We start from the raw sequence: 20798 nt of genomic DNA, 5'->3' as shown, positions 1-20798 counted from the left end.
CGGGTTCGAGCCCTGGTCTGGGAGGATCCCACATGCTGTGGAGCAACTAGGCCCGTGAGCCACAACTACTGAGCCTGCGCATCTGGAGCCTGTGCTCCGCAACAAGAGAGGCCACGATAGTGAGAGGCCTGCACACCGCGATGAAGAGTGGCCCCCACTTGCCACAACTAGAGAAAGCCCTAGCACAGAAACGAAGACCCAACATAGCAATCAATCAATCAATCAATCAATCTTTAAAAAAAAAAGAATCCGCCTGCCAATGCAGGGGACATGGGTTCAAACCCTGGTTCAGGGAGATCCCACATGCTGCAGAGCAACTAAGCCCATGTGCCACAACTACTGAGCCTGTGCTCTAGGGCCTGCGAGTCACAGCTACTGAGCCCGGGTGCCATAACTACTGAAGCCCGCATGCCTAGCGCCCATGCTCCTGAACAAGAGAAGCCACCGCAATGAGAAGCCTGCGCACTGCAATGAAGAGTAGCCCCGCGCTCACCGCCAACTAGAGAAAGCCCACACGCAACAACAAAGGCACAGCACAGCCAAAAAAAAATTTTTTTTAAATAAATAAAATAAATTAATTAAAATATAGGCAGGACAGCTGCTCAAGTAAATAAGTTGCCAATTTTCAGAGTGAGGAATTGATGCCCTAGTCCCCTTGTTAGTGATCAAACTTTTTTTTTTTTGCTTTATATTTTTAAATTATCACTTTAACTCCTGGTTTTTGTATGTTGATGTGATTTAATAATTGTGCTCATTATTTTTTTCATGCTTAAATTGGGTCATTTGTAGCCATTATTTTTCAAGAAAAAAGGAGTCCTTTTAGGTTGGTTGTTGTGTCCTTTGACACTACCCTACTAGTGAGGATAGTGATATATTTTTAAAAGAAAAAATGGCATTTTTAATGGCACCCATTTCCCAAGATCTTTTATTTTAAATTTAGAAAGTTTAATAATCGCCCATGCTTTTTTTTTAAGATGGTAAATTTTTTATACAATTTTTAAATGTTACACTCCATTTACAGTTATTACAAAATATTAGCTATACTCCCCGTGTTGTACAATACATCCTTGTAGCCTATCTTATACCTATAGTTTGTACCTCCCACTCCCCCACTCTTATTTTTTCCCTGCTCCCCCTCCCCACTGGTAAATGTTTTAAATGTTACACTATTATGTAATGTGAATGAATAAAAAGGTAAATTTTGATGACAAAGGTGGTGTTACAAATAAGTGGGTAAAGGATGAGCTTTTAAATAAGTAGAGCTGGGGCAATTGACCTTCCATTTGAAAATTAAATTAAATTAAATCTCTACCTTGCCTCAGTTTACAAATTGAATGTCAGAAACAAATATTTACAACTTTTAGGATAGCATCTTCAAGATATGTGAGTAAGGAGGGATGTCTTAAAGATAAAAACCAAAAAAGCACAAACTGTAAAAGAAAAATCAATAAATCTCACACATTAACATCAAAACCTTCTATAAGCCACCATAAATAAAATGAAAAGAAAGCCAAGACTGACACTCACATAATTGATAAAGGATCCGTATCCAGTATATTATTATCTGTAGGCTTATTTATCTTATTTATTTGAGGACATTTTTAGATATACTGGACCAAGAAATGTGAACAGAAAAGCTATAAAAGAAGAAACCTAAATGACCAACAAAAGTATGAAGAGACTCACTTTCTTTAATAATCATAAACATGTTTACTAAATTTGCTGACTAGCTTTGAACTTTTCTGAGAGAAAATTTAAGAGGTTGTTTTATCCTTTAGATATATGCAGGAAATCCACATCAAATTAAATAATACATGCTATATGTAGTTGTATTTTATAATTGTCTCTATGAAGTATTTTTTATGATATATTTTTGAGGGTATGTAAGCTTTTTGTATGTGGGAAGGGAAACTTCATTGCCCCTTTCTTCCCAGAACAGAATTTTTTAAACATCTCTAAGCTCCATAAGATATTTTCCTTCATAATTCTAACAACACCCCGTGGATATTCTCCAAGAAAATACATTTGAACTTTTATCACCTCCTCTAGTCTCATCCTTTCTCTGCCCTTTGGCTGTCACAGCCTCTTACCATGTCCCTTCATCCAAGTTTTTTCTGCCTTCTGAGGGGCCTCATCCAGCCTTCCTAATAAGAATCTGTAACCCTCATTAATAAGAATATCTTTGGCTCGCTAGGGAATGGTAAAGTTCATAATTAAATTTTCAAACCTACTAGAATCATTCCTAAACCTTTGTGGGTTTTACAACTACCCTATATACTGTCATTATATTTGGAAAACTCTATTATGAAAAGCTGTTCATTCTCTGGAGGAGCTGACACAGGTTGTATGCTTATGCTGGTGTCCATCTCTGAATCCAAAATGGCCTCAAATTGGATTGAAATGAATGTATTCAAAAGGTATGGAGTTATGGTTTTCTTTCCCTCCAACTGCAGGTATTTTGCAGAAAGGGATGCTGCAGCAGCTCAGCAGGTCCTATCTGATTCTCTTCATCCAAAATGCAGGTAATTGTTGAAAATGAAAGGTGGATTAGGCTTTTTGGATTAGGTAGAATTAATTTCATCTCCTATATGGCTCTATTGATGAGATTCTCAAGAGAGTCAACACACCAGAAGTGAGGCTTAAAGCTCTTTCAAAGAAGCCCTTTTGACAAATGCTGAATAGGAAGGTTATAATGTCAGGTACTTGTTACAGGGTTTAGGATGTAAAGTGGCACTGTTCAAGTGAGATGTGCACTTGAGGGGTTGATAACATCCCTGGTGTCTAGGAAGATTGAGGAGGTGGGCATAGAAGAAGGAGAAAGCAGAGTATGGAAGAAAGAGTTCAGAGACAAGGGACCACAGTGGGGGAATAGAGGGAAGAATGGAAGTCTTGAAGTCAGGGACCAAGTGAGAAAGTCTAAAATTGCTGAGGCTCTTTTTTGTTTTTCTTAATAAAATTCTAGATTCTAAATTGTTTGCATTTTCATTTACCTTCTAAATTTTTGTCTTTAACTGATTACATTAGGGATATCACTAAAGAGGAAATAAGGTATTTTTCTTTGCTTTTGTTTTTTCTTTTATGTTATTTTAGAATAAGTATGGGTAAGAATATTTAAAGTAATATAAATTCATGAAAAATTTTCAAAAAGCAAACATTTCCCAACTTTTTATGTAATATAGTTCGTTACGTTTGGGCTGTGTTTTGATGAAGGAAAAACCAGATTAGACTGACCTGATAGAAAATGTCAAAGAGCCTTTCTACAGCCATGTCTGTTGGAGAAACATTTTGAAACTTCACCTAAAGGCTGAACACATTACCACACATTTCTGCCCCATCTACTCCAAGAGAGGGACATTTCATCTGGGACTTATGCTGCACAGAGCAAATCTCCTCTTCTATTAATGTATTTCTAATTGTATTACTATAAAGAGTGTATATATGCTTTAGTTACTCTTATAAGGAGTTCTTCTATTTTGTACTCATAGTTTTGTATCACTTTTTTCTCCTCAGCATGACAGGTTATCTTGTTAGTGTTCATGTTTGCTAAATAAGTCCCAAATTTCATCATACCACTCTCAAAATCTATAAACAGGTTGACTTTGTGGCTCCCCTCCCATCTTACTATTATACTTATTCTAGCTTCAATTGGCTAAGATTCATTAAATTATCCTATACTTCCCAAATTTATAATTATAATCTTTTTATAAGTTTAAATTTTCATTTTCTTTACGTTTTATTTACTTTGAGAAAAGCACTAAAATCATAACTCTTTCTTCATATATCACATGGTTAAAATCAAACTGTTTTAATTTTTTAACTACGTTGTCTGAATTACATGTTTCTGTAATGTAGAAACTCTGAAACCTCTCTGATTAAAATTGGCTGGGGAGTCTGTGTGCACTGACATTCCTTGGAGAAGCATCAGTTAAAAGACATGAATCCTCCATGGTCCTTAGGAAGTGACAATAAGCTTAAAATATACATTTTTTATTAACCATTGGAGAGGGATTGATTTTGTCTATGAGCCATTCTCAAAGAAAGGCTTTATAATTTTATATCCTGTGTTGGCCACCAGAGAGGAATTATTTGAGGGTGTGATTACTCTTATTTAAGAAGAGACTGGTATTTGTGTGTGTGTGTGTATGTGTGTGTCTGTGTGGGCACGCACACACTTTGTCCCTCAAGCTACAATAAAACTGACTAGATGAAGTTCAAGTATTAATCACTTCAAATTGATGGTAAATGTCATTGAATACAAATCAGAATGTTTTGAAAACGGTACTGTCCTTCACAAATGTCTGAAAGAAATATATATTAACCCATAGTGATATCAACATAGGTTCTTTCAGGCCCTGAATATTTCAGGTGTTGAATAGGGAGAAGCCATACATACTAAGGAAAGTTCTTTCCTGTCTACCCTTCAGCAAGCATTATACGTTATTGCTCTTGTGAAGATCAATCTATTGAATTCTGAAGTAACTTGAGAGATAAAAGTAGGTTTAAGTTTAAGAGAAGAATTTTGAGAGTTTGTATTTTTGTTTGTTGTGTGTGTGTTTCCTGAAGAGAGGAATTCCTTCTGTTTGGACCAGGATATCCTATAAGTAATCAAATGAGTGGAGGTCATTTGGCCTTTTCTTATATTTCCAATGCAGATAGATTTAATTTAACAAAATACAGAGATACTATGTATTTACAAAGCTTTGTTGAAGAGAAAATAGGTGCTTATAAATTTGTTTATATAAAATTTCTAAATTTCACACCTAACTCATTTTAGTTTGGAATGAGTCTTTTAAGGTAAAAATCTCCTGATGCCTCTTTGGCTGACTTGTTGGTTTGTTAATTGGCAGTTGCACTTTAAAAAGAAGTGGCTTATTTTAACATGAATTAAAGACAGTTACTTTGAATTAGAGCCAGTCATTTACAGAGTAGAAAGTAAGTATAGTAAAATAACAGTTTTGCATCATGTTTTTGTGGGCCTGTGATGTGTGTGTGTTACATGTGTGTCTTTTAATGTAGTGTTTGCATTGTTTTATAAAGAACTCTCCTTTCTCCTACTTAGATGGAAGCTAAATGTTCATAATAACTCTAGTTTTAAAATTTTATTTAATTCCAAGGCTAACCACAATTTTTAGTGTAGAACACTGAATGAAAGTTCACATTGGCCACAAAGTAGCGTGCAACATGGTTCCTGCCTACAAGATATTGGCAGTATGGAAGTAGGTGAGAATAGGGGGAATAAGAAAGTACACGAAGTAATAGAATGCAAGTCAGTATTTTCAGAATGCTTTTATTATAGAACCCTTTCTTCAGTCTTATTCAGAAACTCAAATTATAAAAATGGATTGAAATGAGCTACTATGATTTAGCTGTCTTAGCTGAGCCAGAGGAAATGGCACAGCACCTGTTGGAACAGAATTTTTAAAACCTATAAGTTCCTCCTTCCCTTCTTCCCTCCCTCCCTCTCTCCCTTTTATTCTTTCCTTCTTTCTTTTTTTCACTAACTCAGTTATTTAACAGTAAACATTTATTTGGCACCTGCTGTGTGCCAGACATCACAAATAAGGCTGAGTAGGATAATTGCCATGAGGGAAAACCAAACGAAATGCAGTGGGGAATCATGACTGAGGTAGCATCTTGCTAGAGGAGGAAGTATTATTTGATAATTAATGGATAATATGAAAGAGTATGTTTGGCCTTTAGGTCTGTCTCTCACTGCTGTACTATAATGAATAAAGGATAAGTAGCATGGCTTTAAATAATTCCATTTCTGAGCTCCATATAAATTGTATTGTGGCTTTTTAGTTAATAACATTTAAATTGATTAGTGTTTGATAACTGAGTTACAGACATCCCCACATCTAGTCAACAGTTTTAACAAAAACATTAAAAGAGAACAGGTATCAATTAGAGAAGTCTTATTTATTTATTTACTCATTCATTCATTCATTCATTTATTCAGCAAATTCAGCAAAGCAGAATGGGAGAAGAAAAGGATGGATAAAGCAATTGGGTGAGTGTGGGACTTCATATATAAAGGTTGTCAGAAGAGCACTGCAAAAAATGACAAGGATGAAAATGCACTTGTCCTGATGGAAATACATAATCCAGTTGAATTTTGGAAAAGACCTGTTTATATGTTTTTGTATTAACGTGTATGATTATATGATACTACTTTGCCTGTGACCAAGTGATGAAATTTAGAAAGTTATAACTGTATGGAAATGATTTTCAAAAATCATAATTTGGAATTGTATTTGCTAGTCTTCTTTTAAGGATTTCTATCAAGTATCAGGCTATTAGTTAAAAGTTTACTTTAGAAGGTCTTTTTTTATAATGCCCCTTTTCAATCCAAAAATAGTTCTGAGCAGAGAACTCCTTTTTTTTTAATGTGCTGGATTTATAATACCAGAGAGGACTTAAGAACTCAGTTTCACTTAATTTTAGATAGACATGTAGAAAATGGACTAGAAAATATACCCTGAGTGTTAAGATACTAGTTAAATTTTTCCTCATTTTAAAGGTAATATAAGGTTTATTATAGAAAATTCCAATAATATAGGAAAGTAAACCAAACAATCACCCTAATCATATTACTCTAATATACCCATATTAATATTTTGTGGAATTTCACTCTAGTTTTTCTGCACATTTGTGTGTAAAATAAAACTTGGCTTGTTCTATACATAATGTTTTATATCCTGCTTAAATAATCTTTAGGAGTATGGTTTTTACTAGTTGTAATATGTTATATGAGATTACCATAATTTATTTCACCAATCATCTTCTTTAGGATATATGAATAGTTTACATGTCTTTGCCATATAAATAATGCTGTAATGACTATCATTGCATATAAAGCTTTGTCATTTTCTGTTTTTTTCTCTCATATATTTGGGAATGGCATTACCAAGTCAAAGCATATGAACTCTCAGTTCTTTTGGCATACATTATTAAAATTTTCTGGTAATTTATAAGATTCAGGGTTTTGATAAGTTGGGGAGAGAAGGGAAATCTAACACTCTGATAATAGCAATTTAAATATCAAATTATCATTTTTTGAAATGCTTAACTTCTCATATGTGATAAACAAGTGGTGTGGCTTGCACTTTACAGGTACTCGTTTGCAATTGTGGGCATCAATATAACTGATCTGGCATATAATCTACTGGTGAGTGGAGCTCTAAAAACTCATTTCTACAACATCGCTCCAGAAGCTCCAACATTATCTCACTTCCAGCAAACATTCTGTAAGTGTCCTGTTGCTTAATTATTGATATAGGTTTCTATAGAACACTCTAGACAAGGGTTGAAGCTGAGAGATCTTTGTGATTTGGCTGCATTGGAGCCTTTGAACTTCCTCCTTTGGTTTTGATTTTGTTTTCTCATTCACAACCTACACATATTTTCAGGCATCATGAATCTTTCCTCGTTCCCAGCTCTTGCCTAATAAATATTCAATGTATCAACTTCCCATCTAACTTAAAGACATCAGAGATGTCTTTCTTCCTCTGATCCAACATGGCATAACACTTAAGAGTGCAGGCTCTGAAGACAGCCTGAGTTGACTCCCAGATCTACGTTAACTACCATCTCTAAGCCTCAGCTATCTCATCTATAAAAGGAGTCCTTTCCTCATAGAGCTGCTATGGAGGTAAAATGAGATGAGGATAAAAAGTTTTTTATTAGCTAGTCCCATAGTTACTGCTCAGTGAACATTAGAAAGAGAAGGTGGTGGTTTAATGGGTGATATAGATGGTGGTAGAGTTGTCATTGGTATTACTTTTACTGCTACCACTACTAGTGCTACAGAGGGTAGTGTTTGCAGCCCTTTCTAAGTGTAGGTGCTAGTAGAGGGAAGTATTGTTGACCCTGAACCAGAGCCTTATGTTGTCCTTGCCTGAGGGGTATCTTTTGGGGTTGCTGTTGTGCTGAGGTTTCAGAAGATAAAGACCAAGACCGTTTAGTAGAGCCCTCAGATGCTATTCTCTAATTTTAGAGGCAGAATCCTAAAATGTAGCTGTGTGTCATTATGATCCTTGCTGGTCAGACACAAACTGGTTTGGAGGAACATAGAATGATAGTCTACAAAGTCTTCAAGCAATCTAAGCAATTTAAAGGAGAAATGTCTTTTAAACCATTTAAACCATTCTTACTGCACTGAGGGCCTCATACCTGAGCTTTCTTAGCAAGAAAATTTCAAAATTCTTCTCCTTATGTTTCTTTCAGCCTTTTTTCTGCTGTTATGTTGCTAAACAGGTCTGCCACTCTTTCTAAGTAGGGTTAAAACACAATCATTCCACCCCAAATCTACCACAGGAGAGTGTTGTTCCCCAGTTCAATTTTAAAATGTGATAAAGTCACAAGTTAACAGCCATTTACTTTATCTAAATTCCTAAATTAATAGTGATTATGTTATCTAGGATTCTGTCTTCTTTTACATCTGCTTAAGCAGGACTTCCAGTTAAAGATGACATAATTAGTGTATGCATTATGCTCCCTTCTGAAATTCCACTAAAGTTAATAGAAAGGGATTTCCCTAAGAAAGCATAAACCCACAAGGATAAAAATCAGAAACAAAGCAAGAAAATCTCAGTTTGAAAGCTGGAAAACAGATTAAGTGGTAAATGATTTAGTAGTCTTGAGAGAGCAAATCCCTAACAGGTGGCATGGAAAGGTAAGAAGCAACCTGATTTATTCCACAGGACTCCCCAAAAGGTTCAAGAATTGGCAGCATTAGATATTTCAGAAATGAGGGTTAACATAATAAGACCAAAAATAGCAAGATTGCTTGAAAATACGTTAAGAAGCTCTTAGAGGTTTAAATCCCCTTCCCCAGGAGACAGCTTCTGTCCTTCCCCCTCCTCAGCAGAGGCTGGTGTACTTTACAGGGAGAGAAAAATAAAGAGTCTCTAGTCTGATGAGAATCAGGTACAGCTGATGGCAAACCATACTGAAAGTGATGATGAAGACTGAGACCCAGGCTCCTTCTCCTACCCAATTCCTATCACTTTGGCAAGAGACTGACAAGGGCCTTCTCTGAAATCTGAACATCCCAAGAGAAAATAGCTGAAGATGCTGACCTCTGGGTCTCCCCAGTGAAGCAGCCCAGTCATATTGCTCTACAGTCATGCTCACCATCAACAAACCCTACCTACGTGCTCAGAGCTTCCAATCAGCTTTTAATCCAGTTGGCTTTTTATTTAGTAAAAAATATTTACAGGTAGCCAAGTATTACCAGATGTTTGAGTGTGATGGTTAAAAACATGTCCTCAAATTCTTTGATACTCCTCCCATTAAAAGGTAGTTTTTTTGTTCCTCTCACCCAGCCCAACTGGGCTGACCAGTTGGTTGACCAAGAGAATAAGCAGATTTGACACTATGTGACTTTTAGGGCTACATTAGAAAAGTCTTTCATCTGTGGATAATGAAGATGTGGTACATGTATACAATGAAATACTACTCAGCCATAAAAAAGAATGAAATAATGCCATTTGCAGCAACATGTATGCAACTAGAGATTATCATACTAAGTGAAGTCAGAAAGAGAAAGACAAATACCATATGATATCACTTATATGTGGAATCTAAAATATGACACAAATGAACCTACTTATGAAACAGAAACAAACTCATGGACATAGAGAACAGACTTGTGGTTGCCAAGGAAGAGGGGGTTGGGGGAGGAATAGAGTGGGAGGTTGGGGTTAGCAGATGTTAGCTATTATATATAGAATGGTAAACAACAAGGTCCTACTGTATAGCATGGGGAACTATATTCAATATCTTATGATAAACCATAATGGAAAAGAATATTTTTTTAAAATGTGTATATATATATATATATATATATATATATATATATATATATGTATAACTGAATCACTTCACTGTACAGCAGAAATTAACACAACATTGTAAAACAATTATACATCAATAAAAAAGTTTTTTTTTAAAGAAAAGGCTTTGATCTAGAGATCAGGGATTGAACTGCCTTTGAAAGCATGAGCCACCATGTAAGGTATCTGATTCCTCTGTGTTGTGAAAAAGTCCAGGACATACAGAGCAATCATATGTAGGTAATCTGACTGACAGTAAAGAAAGCCTCAGACATGAAAGAGAGTCTAAAACAGGCAGAAATAAAGCCACTATAAAGAAACAGAAACCATGCAGAGAGAAGAAAACTTCAAAAATATGTATCATTAATATTCCCAAGAGATAAGAGAAGAAATTGCTACTATGAAGCAAGAACAAGGTGCCATAGAAAGAGCATTCAGAGAATAAAAGAGTGTTCTTAGAAATTAAAAATCAGATAACAGAAATGAAATCTCCAAGAAGGATTAGAAGATAAAGTTGAAAACTTCCAGTAAGTATAGATGAAAAATAGAAAATAAAGGTTGAGAAATTAAAGGACCATTCTTGGAAGTCTTATAAAAGGAGTGCCAGAAAAAAGAACAGTGAAACTAACGGGAGGGAATCAAACAAATAAATGAAGAAAAATTTTCAGAACTGAAAGATGACTTTTCATATTTAAACTAGTAAGCACCAGGATAATAGATTAAAATGGATTCACACTCAGGTCCATATCATTGTGAAATTTTAATACATAGGAAAGAGATGATTCTAAAAATGTCCAAATCTGTCACATAAAGAATTGGGAGTCAAGATGACATTGGATTTCTCAACAACAACACTGTATTCTAGAAGAGAGTGGAATAATGTCTTCAAAAATTTAACCAAATATTATTTAAAATCTAAGGGAATATGATTTCCAATTTTGAATTCTATACCCAGTCCAACTTACCAATTAAGTGTGGAGTAGAATAAACACATTTTTTTGAGTGCAAGGTCTTAAACATTTTACCTTCTTGTACCTTTATAAGGAAGCTCCTGAAATATATTTTTCCATAAAATAAGAGAGTAATCCTAAGAGGAATAAGTGAGGTACAGAAAGCAGGAAGTCTATCAGAGAAAAAAGAGAAGAGAAGAGAAGAGGGGAAGGGAGGGGAGGGGAGGGGAGAGGAGAAGAGGGGAGGGGAGAGGAGAAGAGGGGAGGGGAGAGGATAGGAGAGGAAAGAGAAGAGAATCTTCAAGATGAGGGAAGTCAAAAAATCAAGCAATGGAAAATATGTTATTTAGAGCTATGGAGGTCAATAATCAAAGAATCAGCTGGAAGAGTTGAAATGCTGTTTTAAGGAAGCAGGAATTAGGACAGGAAGTGTTGCTGGGTTTTCGTTTGCTCTTTGTAACAAGACTTATTAAACTATTTGACTCTATGTATAATTTGATGCTCAACATAACTAATTATTAGAGAAATACAAATCAAACTACAATGAGGTATCACCTCACTCTGGTCAGAATGGCCATCATCAAAAACTCTACAAATAATAAATGTTGGAGAGGGTGTGAAGAAAAGGGAACCCTCCTTCACTGCTGGTGGGAATGTAAGTTGGTACAGCCACTGTAGAGAATAGTATGGAGGTTGCTTAAGAAACTAAAAATAGGGCTGCCATATGACCCAGCAATCCCACTCCTGGGTATATATCCGGAGAAAACTATAATTTGAAAAGATACATGCACCCCAATGTTCATTGCAGCACTATTTACAATAGCCAAGACATGGAAGCAACCTAAATGTCCATCAGCAGATGAATGGATAAAGAAGATGTGATATATATGTATATATGTACACACGCACACACACACACACACACACACACACACAATGGAATATTACTCAGTCATAAAAAGAGAAGGAAATAATGCCATTTGCAGCAACATGGATGGACCTAGATATTATCATACTAAATGAAGTAAGCCAGAGAAAGACAAATATCATATGATATTGCTTATATGTGGAATCTAACAACAACAAAAAAATACAAACGAACTTTTTTACAAAACAGAGATAGACTGACGACAGACATGGAAAACACACTTATGGTTACCAAAGGGGAAAGGTGGGGAGGGATAAATAAGGAGGTTGGGATTAACATATACACATTACTATAAATAAAATAGATAACCAAGAAGGACCTACTGTATAGCACAGAGAACTATAATCAGTATTTTGTAATAACCTATAAGGGAAAAGAATATGAAAAAGAATAGACATACATATGTATAACTGAATCATGCTGTACACCTGAAATTAACATTGTAAATCAACTATACATCAATAAAAATTAAAATAAATTATGTTTAAGTTGAATGAAAAAGCAAATTTTAAAATATATACATCTTTATGACTTGTTAATGGAAAATGTAAGTCCCCTACATTTGTGATTACAGCTCCTACTTTGACAACTAGATGATTATATTTACTCCTGTAACAATTCTGACCATTTCCAGCAAATAATATTGAGGTTTTACTACAGATCAGATGCTGTGTTGAGGAAGACAGACATCTAAACAAATAATTAAAACACGGTGGGGAGAATTTTGTTATTGAAGAAGTAAAATCTCACTCAGTCTGGGGGTCAGGGAAAGCTTCCTAAAGCAAATTCCACTTTCCATGAGAACTGAAAAATAGGTAGCAGGAAATATAGCAGTGGTGGCCTAGTGGTCCAGCGAGAGGGAGTGGCACAGGCAAAGGCCACAAGACAAACAGTGTGGTGGATTCAAGGAATAGAGCATAGGATTTGGGGTGGGAGGAGGGGTGTCTAGAGATGACAGTAGTAAGAGCAGGAATGGGGAAGGGGGATATCTTGAAAGAGTTTTGTAAGCCATTTGAAAGAGCATAAACATAGATAAATAAATGCTTTGTTTCTCTACCCCTCGTACTTAGCCTATTCTATAGTTACCATGCTCCTTAGGGAAGCCAGGGAAGCAATTCTGAGGGAAAATAGAATGAGTTTAGTTTTAGGTATACCAGGGGTGGGTTCCTTTTTGGAAATAGTGGGCATTCTAATGAATAGTGGGCATTATAATATAAGGTTGTGGAGCTCTGAAGAATTACAAGGGCAGATTTGGGATTCATTAGCATTAAGGAGAAAATCAGAGCCTACAGTGGGGAGCTCTTGCAGGAGAGACTCAAAGTTAGAATCATAGGAATTGACATATAAGAAGAGGAATGTTTGTTTTGTTCACGACTATATCCACAGCACAGAACCTGGTACAGAATAAGTGCTCAGTAAATATTTGTTGGATGGATGGATGGATGGATGGATGGATGGGAGGCAAAAATATTGGCTGGTGTCCTTTTCAGGAGAAAGGAAGTCTAGTTACTCTGGAAAAATTTGGCATTGACCTGAATTGATAGGCTTCCAAGAGAATCTTAACCTGGGTGAGTAAGCAAGCAGTGGGATTACTTTTTTTAAGGCCCTCACCAGGCTTTAGAAACAGCAGCAATCCCGCTGTGGATTGGGGTGAGGCAGAGGGACTCAGGCCTCTCTAGAAGAAGCAAACTGTGCCCTGAATTCGTTGTTCATCTATCAGACATGATCAGTTTTGCACTTCTTCTCTGTAATATTCTTGCAATTACCTGTGTCCTTGTGTCTCTGCAGTCTACTAACCGAATGCAGTGAAGCAAAACCAAGACACATTCAAGCAACAACAAATATGCTGCAGTCTTGGGTTGGAAAGCCAAATTATTATTCCAAACAGGTATTTCATCTAGGTGAAAGAATATAAGAATATAATAGGTCTATCATTTTGACTTTACAGTATTATTCAGTGAGCACTGCCCTGCCAAGTCAGTATGCTATGAAAATCACATTCAATCTAAAGCTCCACTGAACAGGCAGCTGCACTGAAATAAAGTAAGGTTAGGTGTAGTGAGCAGAAGGAAGTACAATAGCAAGAATAGAAAAAAGAATTAGTTTTTCTTTGACCTTCAAAAGAAGGAACTATTCAGTAGGAATAAGAACCAGAAAAAGAGAGTACACTGGAAAAGGCAGCTGATTTCAGGTACTGGCTTCCAGCTTCCAGCTATAATTGTGTGATTGTACACCATTCAAGTATCTCTTCTAAACCCAGTGTCCTCATCTGCATTACCTATTCCATAAAGCTGCTGTAAGAATTAAATAAGAGACTATAAGCAATACCCTGACCCCTCTTTCCTCCCTCTGCTCTTCATGCCATTTTGTTAGCTTCCTTAGCTAGCAAATCATCATCTGAAATTGTCTACCTTGGTCCCTCTCCAAGAAACTGAGAATTGGGGGCCATAAGAACTCTACCTTTTTCTTGTATCTGTTACATATTTGTTAACTGGCACATGGGCCAACTGATCAATTGGCCAAATGAATTTATGAACACTCTGTAATGTTATATAAATGAGTGGAGTTTTATGATTATGATATGTACCCTGGAAGCCAAGCCACCACTTCTACATTTTGATTAAAATCATGTTATACAGTGTCTAATTATTTTTCTGATGGGATAGAGAGAGTCCTAGGGAATCAGTTTGCAAGATTTACACCTTGACCTTTGTAGTCTTGAGAGGAAGGAGAATGGTGTTAGATTATTAACCACACCTCTCCCTTCTACTCTTCTCCTAGCCTGTCTTTTAAACCTTTCAAAATGTTTTCCTGTAGTTGCATGTAAGGTAGAAAAATGGTGAAACCAAAGGGATCTGTATTCTTCTAAAACTCTATGCTACCCTAGATCACCTCTAGAGTAAGTATGTACATTGTGGAAAGTGAATTTCTCATTAAAGTATTTTTCACAGTGCCTACATATTATTGTCAATAGGGGTAAATAACTTATTAATCATGAGATACCAATGAGATGCTTTTAATTCATCAGTATTGGAAACCTGACTCTATATACAAAAGAGGTCAGGTATGTTTATTTGAGCTCAGAAGCAAAGTCAGGAAAATTATGTGTGCATTTTATATAGCAAGGAAGAAGAAATTATAAATGATCATAGATTTTATTTAGAACCATAAAAATTATAACATTTAGAAAGAAACCAAGGGAACTTAAAAAGAGAGCATCTTCTAAACCAATGGATCTCAAACTTCAGTGACATGAGATTCATCTTACTGAACTGCGATGTCTGCTTGAATCTGGGAGGGTCTTCATTTTTTACAAGTACCTCATGCCATTCTTGGGATACTTTAGGATAGATAGATGATTGAATTCTTTTGGTTGAATAATATACTGAGATGAGAGGAAAGAATTTCTGTTGGTGTGTGCTGAAGCAACCAGGATGATAAACAGACTCCAAGTCATGGCATATGAGAAATGGTAAGAAGAAATGAGGATGCTTAACCTCATGGCATAAAGGGCACTTCAGATACTTGAGTTGGAGAAGGATTGAATTTGTTCCAAGAAATATGGGGCAAGAAATTTTGGCCCAGTGTGAGAAAGCACCTCTAAAGAATCAGGTTCTTCATTCATGGACCAGGCTAATGTCAGTGTTGTCATCAGAAAAGTTCAAGACTGGGTGCTGCCACAGGGAATCCAAGCATCAGATGGATCAGAGACAGATGGATGGCTCCTGGGATTGCTGATACCTCTGATCTGGGGCTTCTCTGATATGGTCACGTTCTCACTACAGTGGCAGTGGGCCCTGGCTGGTGTAGCCCATAGGCATTTGGGTGAGGGTTGGTATGTGTTCCCATCTGAGATGTTAAAGGCAGTCAATATGTTAACTTGTGTTAACACAGATTAACAAAATGTGTTAATGTGTGTAGAGAGCCCAGAGGCAGTCCAAGCCTAGAGGAAATGAGTCAACCCAAAGAAAAAATAAAATAAATTCTCTCTCTCCTTACTACCCTTCCTCCTATAGTTGAAGAGAAAGACCGTATACTTAAAGATGTACAAGCATACTTAACAATGTAATGAATGAGTAACCAGGTAAGTCTGTGGAATTAGACTCACATCTGGCAGTGTGTGTTGGGGGTAGGAAGGAAGTTCATTTCTAATTTTGTATTACAGTGAGATATGAATACAGGCTTTAAAAAATCTGCGTATGGAACTATGTTAAAGGTTATCCCATAAGTAGCTAGTTAACAGAAAAACAACAGCTATTGAATTTCTTTTTACTATTAGAATTGAGTATATTTGTTCCAAAGTTTTCTTTCCCTGCCCTCTGTCATCTCTGCTGCTTACTCCTTCCCATGAAGGTGAAGGGCTAGGATTTAAACCAGGTTTCTGGCTCCAGAATCCTTCCTCTGAACTATCTTCTACTGCCTTCTAATGTTAAGACAAAGTAAAGCTTATGTAATGTTTGGTTTCCATTTTTCTAACTAGTATTATTTCCTTAAATACTTTTTTTCTTATTATAGAGACACTTGAGCTTGCTTTTGCTTTACTACATGCAAATACCTATTATTGTCTTTTAAAAAGCTATTCACATTTCAATTCTAAATGAGGCGGGAGGGGTACAGTGGGGAAATAATACAATAAGTAGGTTCTCATATCAAATATTTAACATTTATTCCAAAAATGTTCCCAATCCACATAACATTTTTGAGACAAAAAAGTATTTGAATATGAAATTATGCTTCAGAGCAAAGATGTCTTATTAACAATTGCATATAGTTTAATGACCACTCTATTGTTCAGAGTTGATTTACAGTTTTTATTGTCTCAGAATAGATTGTCAGAATGCATTCTTTTGATTTGTCAGAGTAATTTAAAACTTTACTCAAATCAAATATCAAGAGAAAAAAGGCTGAGTGGAGTACTTTTGAAAAATCACACCACTGTGTTAATTTAATCAGGCGGTGAAGAATGAAGTAGTTACTGTCAACCTTTCAAAATATGTTCCAGTTGTTATTCATATTCTAGAAATGGCAGAATTGATTTTTCTTTCTGCTTGAGCAGAGTGAGAATAATTCTAGGACCAATTGCAAAAATCTTGCAGGTTGGTAACTTCTACTGCACTGGTTTTAAAAAATAATTTTAACAGTAGTATTTGCTGTATTTTGATCTTGTCTTTGAGTAACATGGTTGCTGTTAGTTGGTCTGACATCTTTTTCAGCATTCAGGGTGATTTTGAATATGATTAAAGATTTTTTCCCTTGCATTCTTGTCACTGTCTTATCTCTAACAGGCTATTTGATGCACGAGTTTCATAAGTTTTGGATTGAAGAGGACCCCATGGACATAATGGAATTTAATCGTGTGCGGGAGAAATTCCGCAAGAGGATCATAAAACAGCTGCAGAATCCAGACATGGCATTGTGCCCACACTTTGCTGCCTCAGAAGGTTTAATCAACATATAATCACCCACACTGGTTTTAATGGATACCCCAGGACAGTGCCTCATTATTGTGTTAGATCTCTGCTTAGGTCCCAGCTCACACACTGAATGCACACAGTGATTGTATGCATGCCTGTTGGTACAGTGTTTTCATATCTTCGTCATAATTACCAGATCCCCAAATACCACAATTTCTGCAGTATCTGTCATCCAGTGACTGCTCATATTGTGGCTTCATGCAGTGTTACATCTTGCCTTGACACCTGGTATGGAGAGAGTTTTCTATTTTTTTAAATTGGCTTCCTCTCCCTCATAATTTAGTGTTGAAGAATTGTATTTCTCTAGCTGTATTTTATATGTAAAAGATTTAGCTGAATTTTGTTCTGTGAAAGCCTTTTAATTTATTGATATGTTTCATGACTATAGCTGCTAGCTCTTCAAGCCAGGTTCATGCTTGGACCTCATTCCAATAAAGTATGACTTGAAAATAATACAAACAGACACATGATAAGACAAATCATTCTTGCAAATACTGCTGCACTTCATGAAAATGTAACGAGGCTAACAAGAAGCAAATTTAGGTAGTTGCTGTTTTTTTTGAAGTACCACAGAATTATATTGTAATTTACCCCCAGTTGTAATTGTGGCATAGTCATCTGGACATCAAATTATTTTATTCCCATAATTTTACTGGCTTGGATGCCTAAATATGTTTATGATGCTTGGAGCCTCAGAAAAGAAGTATGCACACTGCAAAAGCTCCAAAAGCTTTTTCACTGTCTGCCTCTTGCTGAACTCAGTGTTACACCCTGGCACTGTTCTGATCCAGGCATCTTTGCTTGGGGCACTGAGTGCTGTCTGGTTTGTTGTCTATGTCAAGAGGTAATATTAAAAAACAATTTGCAAGAAAATATGTTGCAAGAGAAGAACCTGAGCTATGTCATTCTGTAATATTTCTTGAAACTAATGACCTTGTCTTTTATCAGTGGAAGAAATAAATTGCTTGGAAGGAGAACAAAATCAAGTCATTTCAAAACTGCTTAAAATCATTTTAAAAACCATGATTTAGTTTGGAATTAATTATGGTTGTAGTCTGTTGAATAGTATTTACCATGGCATTTCATACCCATGGTGTTTTATACCTTCAGACTATCAGTTTTAGTATTATTAGATGTTTGTGTACTCACTTGCTTATTTAAGTGAATTTTGAGTACTGCCTAACTCAGTTATGAATAAATTACATGTCATTCTACTATAATGTATAGTGGGTTTCATTTTAATATTTTTGTGCTTGTATAGCTTCTGAATATGCAGATATGTGAGTGGGTAGAATGTCAAAGACAGACAACCTGAAGCTGTATATAAATCATGCCATCGTTCAGAGTAATCAGGTGTGAATTACAGTATGTCATGTCTGAGAGACTGCTTTTATTTAACTAATCTTGAGGCCTGGTGTTGCTTTAATGAAAGAATAAGATCAAGCTTTTTCTTTGCAGCTTCCTCTGAAGCCTGATTTGTCTACTGCTAGACAGCTGATGTAGAAAACATTAAGGTGCCTGTTGTTTCCTGGTCCATTCTAGCTCCTCTGGGATTTTGCTGTTCTTTCCCTTTCAGCTGTATGCCAGGTGGCAGGATTTTGCATTGCATCTTTTATAGCCCTGTGTCCTTTCTTAGAATGGGGAAAGGAAGGAGTTGGTTAAAGCATGATATATACCATGAGTAGTGACAAGAATATATATTCCTCTCCAGAGTAAGTGAGAATTTGTGAACCCAGTAAATGGCCTGTCTTGGGAGCCCTGAGTTTGCTGTAGCTGCTATATATGAAGGTGTTCTTCCATGTTCAGTACAGCCTTTGAAGCCGCATGTATGCATTGCCTCTTCCTATCCACTATGGTCCTGTGTCACTGACATGGCTTGATAATATGTGGCATCTATACCAGCTCATGTCTCTTCTGTTCAAGTAGAGATAGTTGATGGTAACAAAGCTAGGAGCTTTCCCTCCCAGCTCCTTGAATGATTTCTCTCTATTGTATCTTAACATGGCTGCACAATTTTAGGATGAACAAACTGCCAGCTCCTTCTAGTTCTGAGTATTATTAGATTTCTTGTTTGCACCTCTTTGTGGAAGATGCATTATATTTTGTAATATGAAGTGAGGTGAGAAAAAAAAGAGGAGAAGCTTTCAAGCCATTAAAAAAAGTGTGATGTTTTTGTGTTTTTCCCTTGAGCATTTTTAGTTTGCTTACACTTCATTGAACAAGAGTTGACCACTTAAAATGTAAATTATGTAGCATGCTTCTACCAAGTTTTTCAAAATACTACTTGCTATGATAAAAACACATTCCAGTTTGCACTACAGAAAGAAAACTCTTTGAAGCACCATTTCTGAAAATTATGACTTCAATCTGACTTTCCTTCTCACAGTTCTTGTTATTGTACAGAAAAAAATATTTTTTGCTTGGTAACGTACCATCTTTTCTATTTGAAATGAAGCTTAAATATATACCAGACCTAAAAGATAGGTCTGGAAGATATATCTTCCAAACCAGGACACTTTTGAGAGAAAAAGAGGATGTTGTTAATAATTTCTTTAGGACAATAGGGTGAACTGGGACAGTTTGAGGAAACTGAGATGTTAGGTGACTGAGAGACAAAGAGACAGACATAAGTAGGGATCATCCACCCACCACTCAATTAGACAACTGCAACCTAATTTCTTCACTTTCTAACTTCTGGAAGGAGAAATACATCATAGGGACATAGACATTTTGATGTATACTACCCAAAATCTTAAAGACCGATCAGAGTTATGGGCTTGGTCTGAGACGGAAGGTCAGCTGAACAGGCTGGGCTTATAGGAAGTCAGCAATGGGGAAATAAAACCTGGCCATCAAACTCCATGGCCACAAATTATCTTGATCCATAAACATAGGGGGCCATCCAAACTGAACAGTAATGAGGAGGGGATCAGGGTTGGTGGAGTGTGGGGCTAGGGGATGGGAGATGGAGAGAAGAAAAAAAGAGACAGACAAAATGGAAAGTGTCAGCTAGGCCCATAACAACATCTAGGAAACTTTGAGCTGTAGTGACACGTACTCCAACAAAGCAGTGCCTCTGACTCTTCAGGGAGCTTGACAGAAGTAACTGCTCTAATCTAGAAACAAAATGGCAGAAAAGCAGAACAAAGTATAACATCAAGTCCTAGAAGATGAAAGAGATACTGGTATGGATTCCTTTTCAAGAGCTAACATTTAGTGAGTTCTCATGCCATGTGCCAGGTCTGTGCTAGCCGTTTCCTTGCATTATTTCATCTCCTCAACAACATACAAAATGAGATTGCATGCTTGCTTTTCTAGACAAACAGGCTTAGAGATTTAAAATATATTACCAAAGGTCTCAAGAGAAAGAAAACGTCAATGAGGTATTATCTCACACCTGTTAGAATGGCTATTATCAAAAAGACAAGAAATAACAAGTGTTGGCGAGGATGTGGAGAAAAGGGAGCTCTTGTACGCTGTCAGTGGGAATGTAAATTGGTGCAGCCACTATGGAAAACAGTACAGAGGTTCCTAAAAAAAATAGAAGAACTACCATAAGATCCAGAAATTCCACTTCTGGACATTTATCCAAAGGAAAGAAAAACACTAA

The 20798-nt window shown here is 36.3% G+C and overlaps 1 protein-coding gene across 9 annotated transcripts in view; it reads left to right on the top strand.

The window, feature by feature from the left end:
- Positions 1–19377, top strand: part of ELMOD1 (ELMO domain containing 1) — a 129702-nt gene extending 110325 nt beyond the window's left edge. For 8 of the 9 annotated variants that reach the window (XM_082409514.1, XM_082409515.1, XM_082409517.1 and 5 more), the window contains 4 exons: positions 2454–2522; positions 5960–6010; positions 7114–7247; positions 17000–19377. In XM_082409514.1, coding sequence (XP_082265640.1) covers positions 2454–2522; positions 5960–6010; positions 7114–7247; positions 17000–17172 — 427 coding nt within the window. In that variant the 3' untranslated portion in view covers positions 17173–19377. The other variant, XM_082409521.1, reaches the window with a different exon arrangement.
- The last annotated feature ends 1421 nt before the right edge of the window (positions 19378–20798 follow it).

This window comes from Balaenoptera physalus (genome assembly GCF_965194825.1).
Source record: "Balaenoptera physalus genome assembly, chromosome: 10".
In the NCBI taxonomy this organism is placed as follows: domain Eukaryota; kingdom Metazoa; phylum Chordata; class Mammalia; order Artiodactyla; family Balaenopteridae; genus Balaenoptera; species Balaenoptera physalus.
Note: the sequence above shows the minus strand (reverse complement) of the source record. Positions and strands in the feature narration are given on the sequence as shown.